This window comes from Trachinotus anak, unplaced genomic scaffold, assembly GCF_046630095.1.
Source record: "Trachinotus anak isolate AG129_WGS33_773 ecotype Australia unplaced genomic scaffold, CSIRO_AGI_Tana_v1 ptg000021l, whole genome shotgun sequence".
NCBI classification, from domain to species: domain Eukaryota; kingdom Metazoa; phylum Chordata; class Actinopteri; order Carangiformes; family Carangidae; genus Trachinotus; species Trachinotus anak.
This window is the reverse complement of record NW_027273872.1, coordinates 3,919,970-3,933,023: the sequence shown is the minus strand read 5'-3', so window position 1 is coordinate 3,933,023 and position 13,054 is coordinate 3,919,970. Positions and strand designations below refer to the sequence as shown.

At 37.7% G+C, this 13,054-nt stretch overlaps 1 protein-coding gene across 12 annotated transcripts in view; it reads left to right on the top strand.

The window, feature by feature from the left end:
* diaph2 (diaphanous-related formin 2) overlaps positions 1-13,054 on the top strand; it is a 353,639-nt gene that overhangs the window by 122,608 nt on the left and 217,977 nt on the right. For 11 of the 12 annotated variants that reach the window (XM_071457232.1, XM_071457234.1, XM_071457233.1 and 8 more), the window contains 4 exons: positions 826-890; positions 1,700-1,804; positions 5,423-5,485; positions 8,777-9,148. In XM_071457232.1, the coding sequence (XP_071313333.1) occupies positions 826-890; positions 1,700-1,804; positions 5,423-5,485; positions 8,777-9,148 (605 nt within the window). The remainder of the gene's footprint in view (positions 1-825; positions 891-1,699; positions 1,805-5,422; positions 5,486-8,776; positions 9,149-13,054) is intronic. The other variant, XM_071457238.1, reaches the window with a different exon arrangement.

Below are 13,054 nucleotides of genomic sequence, written 5' to 3'. Positions count from 1 at the left end.
CACAGTCCTACCGATGATTTATCCACAGGGTAATTCTAAAATAGGAGATTTATAAACTATTCAAATAACACTAAAAAGGCTGAAACACAAAAAAAACATTTGGAAGACAGTGAAGCAAACAAAGTGAAATAGCGAAAACATCCAAAAATACTGGTTTCATCCAATATTGAGGCTCTGACTGATTTCTCCTATTCGAAACACAAACCCTCAAATAACAGATAATACCTTACAATTTTGGTTGATGATTTCTGTGAAATGCACTTCTGTCAATGAGAGGAAGATGAAGAGAAGAGGGGTGCAAGAGATTAGAACATCAGCATGAGCCAAGAGTTGCACAGTATGACTAATTTCACTGTATATGAGGCAGTTATTGAACACATCATGAGAACACTTACCCTTCTTATCCCCTCATCTCTTGATCAAGATAACAGTTACATCAGTCAATAAAGCTGCCTATTTTGTGTATTGTCTCCTTTTTCCCTCAGAGGACACATCTTAATTTTAATTTATTTTTTTCAATATTCAATGAGATATGCATTTCATCACATGCATGTATTTATTACAGACTAAATGAGACATATCTGTAGACCTGCTAAAGAAATGATCTGATATAGATAAATGACACTTTTTAAGAACATCTTAAATTATAAACACCTCATAGACAGAACATATTTTTCTTGATAGAATTCCAACATATTTGCTTTAATATGCTTAGAAGACAAGATGCAGGTTTGCTTGTAAATATCACATGATTAAGTAAAGATGCACATTGTACCCAGAGATGCCTTTGAAGTATTTTTTGACTGTGTTCATCTTGTTTTGTAGATCAGTGTGTGGATAAAGCCAAAGTTGACGAGAGCGAGCAGAAGGCTGCAGAGTACTCCAAAAAGGTGAGACATTAATCACTCCAGCAGCCCCCTCTGGTTGGCCGGCTCCCATCAGGAAAGTTTTTTCTTCCTCAGAGCTCCCAGACAAGCTATTGATTTTCCATGCCCTGATCAATACCTGGCTGTGACGCTACATGATCCGTATCAGCATTACAAGAATCGATGCTGATGTTCTGATGTATACTTATTTGTGTGCTGTGGCAGGACAGAGTTAAGTAATGTGCAGGGACTTTTGATGCAGTTCTGCATTTTAAACTCGCCCTTTAAGATTTCTCACTTTATCTTACATTTCTTTTTAATGTAGTTAGATTATTGCATTATTGATTAATAGTATTTTTATTTATTTGAGAGTATCAAATTTAAAACCTTTCCTCCGCCATATTATGTAGAATCTTGAAATGTATCTCAAGGAGCCTGTATCTTTGCCTCACTATCACTGTCTGGTGATACCAAGGGTGTCCTGGGTATGTGATTTTCTTAAGAGTCCTGTCCCACCAGCCCACCATGCACCCTGCTGGGACAGTGAAATCATTGTAGCGACATGGCTTGGTTTCTGCAAAGGTTAGATCCATCAACATACATGAAAGCCAGGCTTGAAACAAAGACAAAGGACAACAGGGCTCTAGGGCCATGAGAGCTATGAATAGAAATCGGCCAGAGAGTGTAAGACAGCCTGTTTTGGTGTCTGTTGATGTGCCCTGTGGCCATTCTCTGGAGATACCCTGCCGCTCACCAACCTGTGTGTGTGTTTACATCTGTGTTCTTGTGTTTGTTATGTGCACATAGACATACTTGTGTTTCTTTTCTTGCAGTTTGATGAGGAGTTCAGTGCACGGCAGGAGGCCCAGGCCGAGTCTCAAAAGAAGGAAGAGAAAATCAAAGAGTTGGAGGGGAAGATCCAGGCCCTGGAGTCCCAGGTAAACCCAAAAAGAGAAATCCCACTCCTTTGCACAGCACTGTTACATTCCCCCTGAGATCTTTCATGATTTATGTTTCCCCAAAAAAGCAAAAAGAAGCTAGAGAAAAATCAAATGTCCAGAAGCACTTTTAATCAATTTGATAAAAGTTTTTTTAAGTGAAAATCTGACTTATAGAATACAGAATAAAAATGTTTGTCTTACAATCATAGCAATGAAAAGTAATGGCGCCACAAGGAAAAGAGCTCCCTCTTTCCACTCCACTTACAGATGTGCTGCTGATGTAAGTGGGAGTTATCACCCATGCCAGAACATTTGATTTAATAAAGGGTCAATCTCCTTCTTAAGTTGTAGCTCTTTATATGGGCAAATTGCTCTATTGAAGCTTTTCCTATGTAATTCTATCATCACAAAGATGGATTGCATTTCTTTTCCTGGCCTCCACATCATTTTTCCCAGGCAAAACCCTCCATTTTGAGCACAGAAAATGACTGCTATTTCCCCCTTAACCCAATTTCAAACACTTTAGTACTGCCTTGGGACAAAAGGGCAGTTTGCCTTCCTGCTTAGGGAATTTAATATAAACCAGCATTGAAAAATGGTATACCTACATCTATATCGGAGATTACTTTCTCTTTCAAGCCTTCCTTTCTTGTTGTTATGTTGGCACTCACCATCAAATAAACTGCACCTGCATATGAGGTCCAAGCATCACTTGGAGTTTCCTCAGTTGTGATTTACTGTTACCTCAGTCCTCTAGCAGTCATTCTTAGGTCGCTGCAAAAAGTTGTTATGTAGTACAAGTTTTGGCTGTTGTCCTGGCCAAAGTCACACATTGTTTTTCTCTTTGGAACTTAATTCGTGTGTAGGTCTCACTCCTGCACTTCATATGCCTGAGTGCTCTGTCGCCACTTGTTACCTGCATTTGTACCCAAAGTGGTTCATCACTCACTCTAAGCCTGATTACTGCCCACCCATTTTAATGAGATCATCAGAAAAGCTCCTCTCCACCTTCTCCACCTGCTTGCCCTTGTTCTCCTTTGCTCTCTCCTTCCACTTTCTGTCAGAAAAGAACGCATCAGGCTGTCTTACCTTTGCTTGGCCTCTTTCCCTTGTTGGAGCTTTTTATGTTGTTTCCAAGTGTTTTCTTCCCTATCATACACCTTCCCCTCACCCTTCCCTGGCAGGCCTCTGTCCTTTGAAGACTGACTGACTGTGGTGCATTAACAGGTAGTGTCGAGCACAGAAGCCCTGGAGAGTCAAACCCTCTCTTCCTCTGTTTGTCTGAATGCTCCTTCAGAGAGCAGTTACTGCTGAAGAACTTCACATCAACAAACATTAACCTCAGCAGGAAAACATGTAATTTGTTTGGCACAAACAAACTTGCATGAATGTGGAGGTGACAACTTTAGAATATCCCTGACACATTTTTACAGAACATAAATACAGTATATACAGTATGTGCTTTTTTAGGGAGACACTTACTATTAGTGTTTTTCATAATTAACCACATAAACGTTAACCAACAATAAGAATTTTGACCAGTTTATTAAAATATCCTGGGGGATAAATCGGTTAACTGTTAATGCTCAGTTGATGAGTGCCGGCCAATGGTCAGAAAAAAATGAGCACCTCTACTTCCTATTATGTTTAAATAAACTTTATTATCAATTTGAATTCATTGAATCTGTTCAGGTTTAAGAAAAATATAGTTAGTTTTCACTCCACATGTTTAATTTTAATTAGATTATTCCGGGACTGTCAGGGCTTATGTTTTTCTTTTTTTTCTCAGAAATCTTCTAAAATATGCAAGTTCTGTAATAACAATTTAGAGTTATCTCCTGTTTTTGATGTCAGGCAGGTGTTCTCACAGACCATTGAATTGCTACCCCAAGCAATGAACAAAACAACAGTGTCACTCTCTCAGATGGTTGTGCTTCTGCAACTTCAGGAAGACTAGGCTGAAAGAGTGTGTTTTGTAACATAATCCACCTTTGACACAGTGCTGTAGAAAGCCCTTTAAATCGGCACGAGGACACGCATTCAGTTTGTCCATCAAAGCTGCTGTGCTATCACTGCTGTTTTGCTGAATATGAATTAAGTGGGAGCTAACCCTAACCTTTCATCTGCTAGACTGAATTCCTGTCAGATATTAAAACACATGCATGCCTGAGTCGCTTCTCTTCACCTTGTTTGTGAACCAACACGTTTAATGAGAGTCTTTCTCTGAGAACTTTGGCATTGTAACAAGCAGCCTTTTTGATGTGTCTGTTTGATTATCCCCCAATTGAGTAGAGTGGAGGATCTGCTTGTAAACATCAACAAAGGACACACAAATCAGAACAAGTGAAAATCATCCACCCTTCTGCAAACCTTTGCTTGCATCCATTCAAAGCAAAAAAGGAAGCTATTCATTGAATTGGCTCTGGATGTGATGAATAATGTAGCACTGCAGTGGTACATTGGAGCACTCTGCGCCATCCCATTAATAGGTTTTAACAACCTGGCGGTCTTGTAGCTGACCCAGCCTTGGCCCCAAGGGGAGCTGTAGGTGTAGTAGACCACTTTCTCTCTCTTTTGCTGCCAGGCTGCCTTTTGTCCTGGCTGATTATAGAATTTAGAATTTAACTTAACTGAAAATGACAGCAGAGCTCACAGTGCAGTCACTGTTATAATGTGTGCTTTGCTGTTTGCTTTTCTCTCATTTATATATATATATATATATATATATATATATATATGTATTTATAGATAGATAGACAAATGGATACACATACATAGATCCCTAACCTGAAGATGAAAGGTAGAATAAAACATATCTTTGCTTTAAATATTGCACTTTACTACAGTTTTCTAAAAGTCTTGCAAAATGAAAGTTCTTTTTAAGTCACCCCACTAAAAGTTCCATCTCCTTTTCCATTATACACATCAAATATTTAGTTCTCTTCAGTCCATAGTAAGAGGTTTTCTGTAGGAGTTACTCTATAAAAATATTACATTTCAGTTGCTGCGTGTTACTCTCCCACCCTCCTTTTTGGCAAGGTTGCACAGAGTGAAATATCAAAGCAAAATGGGTACATTGCTAAAACAAAGACTGCACAGTGAAATCAGTGCCCATCACACATCTAAGAGTGTTAAGTTGAAATGTGTTTTTCAATGCCAAAAAAGAAAAAAAAAGGAAACTGGAGGAAGGGTTTTGAAGGTGCACCAACTGTCAGTGATGCTGTGCCTTGTTCCTTTCATGCTGCAGTCAGTGCTCCACACTGATGTTCTTTTGAAGATAGATTACACCTTGTTTTAGGTGTAAAAGTACAGTAAACTTTCCCTTTTGCACATCAAATAACTCGCTCAGACAAAATGGGACTATAACACTGTACTATCATTTTCATTAACTGTGTAAGGAACATCCTCTTTCCCCTGTTTGCCTCTTTTCTGCCTTTTAAGTGTTTGGTGTGAATACTTTACCTGTTGCATTGTACTAGTGTTCTTCTTCTCTGTCTATCTAACCCACCCCCATTTGTGCCTCTCTGTTGCCCTCTGTGTCTGTTGTGATGTATGTTCCCATGGTGTGTGTTGGTCGGGTGTGTGTGTGTGCATGTGTGTGTTGTATCTGCACAGTTAACTATTGAAAAAGACAAGCTCAAAGAGGCTCAGAGACTCATCAGGGAATCTGAAGCCAAGGTGGGTGTCCTCCTTGCATGTGCGGCCCTTGACATAATCTCACTTTTAATCACCTGCGAATCCAGGTTATGTTAAAAGAATTGGATTGTGCTGCTTTGAATCTTTCCTCAAAGAAAAATCTTAAACTAATTATGGAACTGATCTTTTGTCATCTCTGTTGTTTTTGCATGTGTGCCGCACTTCGTATCATACACTGAATTTTAAAACAATGTTTTTAATTACATCTGAATTCAAGTTATATTCTATTTGGACTGTGAAGTGCCTCTAATCTTCATGTGATTAAAAAACTTTATTTAGTACAGATTTATACTGAATTAATACCAGAATTGATGGTTTACTCTATCTCTCGAAATTGCTAATCCACAAGAAGAGATAACATGCTTCAAAAAAACAATATATTTAAGACCTTTGTCCATTCAGCTAAAGAATACAACAGTTGGGTCCTATGGTAAACTGTATATGGGGGTTTTAGCTATACACATTTGCTGCTTGTTTAATGCAATTTTCATAAGTAAACACTTTGTGATTGAATTCCTCTATCAGAGATGAGACTGGGGCATAGATTTAATCACATAGCGTTCAGAGTTAATTATCTGCCACGTTGACCTCCCCATTGAGTCCAGAAGACTATGAATCCAATTTGGATGGGTTAGATTTCATATTAGCCTGGTGGTCTACCTTACACAGTGCTCCAGATGGGCTCTGAAAAAGTAACATCAGCCAAAAAGCAACTAAGGGACCTTTACAACCTAGCCGGCAAACACAATATTACAACATGCTGGATAATATACACATTAGAAATCAACACATAACAAAGGAAACTAATTGGAAAGGAACTAATTTGTGGGATCGTAAAACATAAAAAATAGTTTTTGTACACTGTGTAAATACAGTAATTGTGTTCTTTCTATATGTCTATAGATAGAAATACTTGCATGTTACATCTTACATGATCACAGCAACTTTTATATTGTATTTATGCAGTATCCTGACTGTACTACTATATACTGATGTTTGCTAATTCAGACCCAGACAAGAAGTATGTTTTGTATATAACATACATATTGCCTATGGGATACTTAATTACAATGCAAATCATGATATTGTCCCATATGTATAAAATGGCTATTATCATTTAAGGCAATGTACACAGTTATTTACTTGTTATTTATACACTTTATCACTTAGGGATCTCTTTTTCTGAGGATGTTTGTTTTCATATCTAGGGATGAAGATGCCAGTGGCAATGGTACTGAATCCCAGGGGTTCCATAGACTCTGGTCTTGTTATTGGATAGATCAGAGAGAGGTAGAGAGAGAGAGAACAAGAGACACTCTGATGGCCCCTCAGTATTGCAACAACTCCGCTCTAATTTAGCAGCTAATTTGCTTCCATTCTGTCACATTAATCTTAAAAGAGGAAATGGGCCACGCAGGCTTGAGATTGACAGACATGTAATCAGTGGATGTGGATTTTCACTGAAGGGCTCTTAGCGATCTGTGTAAGATTCTCCTTGCAGAACACCTTTTTAATTTCAGCCCTAATAAACAATCCACCAATGCCATTATGTAATGAAACACTGGGTAATGTCTTTAAATATGAAGGCAATCACATTTTACGCACACAATCAAGTGACTGGGAAAATGCACATAGTGGGGAATTGGTTCTGGAAATGAGATGTGCAAGTGGAAATGCTCTTTGGTAAAAACTGGCACCTAATCAGCTCTGAAGATCAAACCCTGTCTAAGCTTGGGTTTCTGTAATTGCTGTATTTGCATTTTTTTTTTTCTGAAACATTTTTCTGTTGGCATTATCACTTTCACAGACTTAATGTGTATGTGGTAGGTGTAATAGGTCAGACATGTCAAAGGACTGAAAGACTTTGTCTTATCAGTCTCGGGTCTAATTACATCCCTGTCTACTGTTTAATAGCCTGCCATTGTGAGAACTCATGTTGGGAACATTCCAGTTTTATTGTTCTAAAATCAGATGAACTGATTATGTGAATATCACTGGTTTAAATGTGACTTGTGCCATCAATGGCCAAGTATAAACAAACTGCAGATCTTGTTTTTTGGAGCTATACAGTTGATAATTATGAATTTGTCTGCTGACAATTATGATTTCAATACAGTTTTTGCAACGTGTTTTCACAGAATTGATTTTAAAAAAAGCAAATGAACAAATCTCAGTCATGATTAAATTTAAAAAAATGCTCATAAATGCGTCATGATGTAAATATGAAATGAGGTGTTTCATAAGCTGCACAAATCATAGGCCTATATAGTGTATGCTCTACACAAGCATTATGTCAACTCCATGACTATAACATGTCCTCAAACTATTTTTGCATCCGCTTTAGGGAGCCATTGCTTTTTACATTCACCAAGAGTTTCCTGTTTCATGCAAGTGTTATTCATTTTTGCCTTTGAAGTTCAATTGGTCCATAATACACATGACTGCCTTCCTTGGTGAAACTCAGATGCCTTGTGAATATGCATGGGGATCCACAAAGACACAAAAAACCCAATTATCCAACTATTTACATATTATTTGCAATACATCCAAAATTGTAATTAAACTGTTTTGACAACTTGTGTGTTTTCCTGTCAAATACTTTCATAAATAACAGAAAATATACAGAAACCTGAACCTGAAAATTGAAGTCTAGTGGCCACTGAGTTGAAGTTCAACTTTAAAAACTCCAAAAGAATCTGATTTTGTTCAGCAGATGTGTGTGTGTACACATGTTCCCCATAATGACAAGGTGAAAACAGAATTTTAGAAATGTTAGCAAATTTAAAAAGGAGAAACTGAAATATCACATTGACATAAGTTTTCAGACCCTTTACTCAGTATTTAGTCGAAGGACCACAAAGTGTCACAGCAGAGGGTTGGAGGTCTGATGTCAATGTGACATTTCAGTTTTTCCTAAAAATCTGTTTTCACTTTATTTATGGGATGTTGTGTGTAGAATGATGATTTTTTTTCATTCTAGCATCAGCTTGCAGCAGAACAAAATGTGGAAAAAAATGAAAGGATATGAACACTTTCCCAATGCACTGTTTATATGGTTACTTATGGTCCTACTTATCTTGATTTAAGGAGTCAGAGGTCAACTTGGCAAACATATCCACAGAAATGGTTGGTAAACTTGTGATTGTAATGTCCTTGCTTAGTGAAGTCATAGAAACAGCAAAGGACACAAGCTCCTCATCTGGTCTGAACACTCGCACAGAACCACCACTTGATGTGTGGATCATCATTAACATTTCTACTCTGTAATTGCAGATTGCAGTTGGTCCAACTGTGCCTGGAGCACCACCTCCACCACCCCTACCGGGTGGTGCAGCAGCCCCACCTCCCCCTCCACCTCCTCCTCCCCCACCTCCACCTGGTGGCTGTCCCCCTCCTCCTCCTCCTCCTCCTCCTCTCCCTGGCCATGCTTGCATTCCACCACCGCCTCCACCTCCTCCAGGTGGAGGACCTCCACCGCCCCCACCACCCCCTGGTTGTGGGCCCCCACCTCCTCCGCCTTTTTTTGGGGGTCTAGGTGGGCCTCCACCACCTCCTGCATTGGCTGTCGTCAAGCTGCCTTATGGGCTGGAACCCAAGAAGACCTATAAGCCTGAAATTGTGATGAAGAGGGTCAACTGGACCAAGGTACGCTAACCCCAGCTTTCATTCACTAAAACAGATATTTTCGTTTTCACTGATAATATTGTTGGTTTGACACTGTCAGGGAAATAAGATTTCACTGTTATTTCACATGGATTATGCAGTGTTTTTACAATCACACATGCAAATGCACGCGTGCACTGGCTTCAGAGGTTTCTTGGAGTAACTGTACACAATATGAAGATGCACAGCTGAAGATCCAAACCAAAAAGAGCTCTAATCAAATGCACTCCTAATCTAGTCAAATAACCGTTCAGCCATAGGCCGCACTATTCCACACTCAGCACCCATTTCAAAGGACTCAAGAGTAAACAATTTTCACTGCTTAAATGTCCTTGGATTTTCATATTCTTAGCATAATTGAATGAAGCCTGGGTTGTGTAACGTTCCATCACATTTGAATACAATTTCAATAGGACATTCTCTTGCGTGTGGGCTCTATTTTACCATAGATAATTTATCCATCGCCTCAGGAGTTCTTAGCATTAATTTAATGGTTCTTTGCTGGTGCTTGTGTGACCTTGTGTTTTAGTCTTCAATTACTGACAGCAACCAAAACATCCGACCAGCTCTTTTGACATCATGTTAGAGGTGCACATTTAATGGTTTTAGTTGAATCACGCCATGTATTAAAAAGGAATTTTGAATGTGATTTTTCAGTGTGTTGAGGCCCATTGTAGTTATCTCTTCACATTTTTGTCTTGTTTCTTTTCAAAAGCACAAGTAAACAAATGTACAATATATCATTTATTTATTACAGGCCACCAAATGACACACATATATGAGAGAAGGAAATGTGGAAATGCAAGTCAACATCGATAGTTGCTTTGTAAACAGCGTGTTGCTGGTTAAAATTCATCACTCTTTAAAATACCATAAATACGAGCATCATTCTGTGTGATGGTTCCCTGAGCACTAGATAAAATAATCACTAAAGCAGTATAGAATACCAAACCCGTTGTGTAAACAGCAAACAAACAACTATGCTTTTTGTGTCTTAATACCAGGTGGGGCAGAATGTGTTTGTGCTTTGATATTTTAAATATTACTGCTCATTGTCTTGTGCAGTGTCTGTGTGGATTTTGCATATATGATCTGTGTGTATGCAGTCTGGTGCAAATGCACATTGTCTGGGAAAGGTGCAGAAACAGGTTAATGTGTAGGTGCGTTAACCTTGCCTCCGCAGGAGTTGTAGTTTGGTGATGCAAATGAAATTCACAACCACTTGAGGAAAAACAGTCTGTGTCTCTTGTGTCAATAAAGTGGGACAAGCATTGTCTGTCTTGTCTATGTGCAGCAGATGGAAATATAGGAGTGCCAGAAGCAACTATGATTTAGTTGTATAAAAGAGGAAGGGGAGAGAAAAGATAGATGTGTATTCCATCTGTCTACTACAAATGTCTGACAAGAGCATGAATTTCACAGATTTGATTAAAAAAAAAATTTATATTGCTGCCATTTCAAAAATAGTATGCAATTTTTACGAGACGAGAGTAATACATGGAAAGAATGTGAGCAGATGAAAGTCCATGACTTGTTGGATCATGTGTACGCAGATGATGACTTGCATATCCACACACATAAATTCTAGCATACATACTTGCTTACATTCTGTAGGTAAATTATCATTGGTTTTGAGTGGTGGCAGTTTTTAATTTATTTATAATTTATTTCAGTTACAGTACAAATCCTCCAGTCAAGCATGGGATGTGATAGCAGTGCATTCTTAGTCAGAGGCAGTGGTACAAGACACTCACATGGGACAAGACCAGCACAGCGGCACACTGGGAAATGTCAGCTTTGTTTTAAGTGAAAAGTACATTTTAAATTAGCTTGTGTTATTGCATTACATCTATGTTTCTGTCATTGAGTCCTACAGAAAATTATTATTGAAGATCAAGTAGGGCACTGCAAATGCCAGAATAAAGAAGAACACACACATGCAATTTTGTTGTAGCTTCCATTTTAGCTATTTAATTTTCAATTTTAAAAACAGAAATAATGGTAAAGTCATTACAGTTTAATCATAGCAAATCATCACATTCAATTCGGAAAAATAAATTCTTATAATCTTACCATGCTAATTAAATATATCTGTGAACATTTGGGAATATTAGAACAAAAGGCAACAAGGATTCAGTGGGATAAACGAAATAACTTCTGTCATACAGCGCACCATGAAAGAGGCTCATGTTAAGCGCATTAGCTCAAGGTGCACCAGATACCTTAACGCACACAAAGAGATGTCATCTGTATTCTGGTCAGACCCAGCAGGATAGTTAATGCATCAGGCTGAATGTTAAAACTGCTTCAAAAATTTTTACCAGCAGTGTATTCAGTACATTAGTGACCCTCGTGTATTTGTTTAGTCACCTGTTTTTTTTAAAACCTGTTTTGAATGAGTACACAATTCAACATGCTACAACAAAACTTTATTGTTATTATCATTGAGTTCAGACTGTAATTTCTGATGTAGTTGGAGCAGGTACAACTGATGTATTGGTTCACCAATTATATAAGTCAATAATGTGTCAATATTCTTAATAAGATCACTGTTTGATAGTCAGCAATCTCAGACAGACAAACTACAACATGGCTGCAGTGCTTTTTTCCTATGATTTTAGCAAAGCCTTCAGCCACAACATTCTCATTCATCATGTTGAAAACTGGGTTGGTCTCTTTGAAACTGTTCTTAATTTGTTTGTTAGCTGTGGGGATCATGAATCAGCAACTTCTGACATATCTTGTGGTGTAACCCAGGGCTGCGGTCACAACCCCCTTCTTTTCTCATCATTATGTTCTTTGGGCTTTAGCTAGTATCAAGTAAGGTAGCTATTTTATAATATATATGTTATAACCAGATTATAATCAGATAATTAACACACAAAATATTTTTTGTGGTCAGCAATACATTTGAAGTGGCCTTTAAAAAGAATTTGATTAATCCTTAAGTATTTTTTTAAGAGTGCTATGAATTCAGCACCTGCCTCAGGACCATGGGCTGATTGTTTTGCATCATTCTCTAAGGATAGAGAAGGATAATAAGTCCTGTTTGTGAAAATCACATTAAACATTCATTGTGTTTCTGGACTGACAGGCTTTTTCATTAGAGGACAAGTTTAACTACCATTTTCTTGATATAATTATTTAATTACAATTTACTAAAGCCGAAACCACTCTAAATGGCATGATAAAAAAACAGCCTTTAGTTTGCTGTTCAGTTTTAGGTGATGTATTAGCTGGCCTTTGTTGAGTAAGGTCAAATGTTGAAGCGTAATTTATTTATTTTTTTGTTTGTTTGTGTTGTTTTTTAAAGTGCTTTTTTACCTGCCCTGCTTTCCCAGCTGATACTAACATCACCCATTAATTAGCCATGTTTAAATGAAAAGAAAAAAATCAGCAAAAGTACAACTTTGGATTGTTGACACACTCGAGTCTTTCCCGTCTCTCTTGCCATTAGTCTTGCACGATGTTCTCCAACTTAACAGCATTTATTACAAATGTGTGAGTGTGAAAATCATCTCTATACACTGTAGTTTTTTATATGCTTTAGATGAGACAGTGTTGAGTTCCTACATCAAACAATGTAGATTATAGACATAAATAACAACTCAAGTAAATTAATAATGTAGCTTTGCATATGATAAAAAATGTGTTTACAGATAAACATAACTGAATTAATAGTACATCACCTAACTTAAAATTTGTTAAGTTTGATGGTATATTTCAGCAGGCTGTTTCTCTATGAAATGTTACAAATAGGAGCCAGTTCAGGTATTATGAGCTCATAACTAATGACCATGTCAGAGATGCATTAGAGTGCCAGGCCTTTTGTCAGAAAAAAAAATATTTATTATATAAATAAAAGGGAGTAAATTAGGAATTTTATGA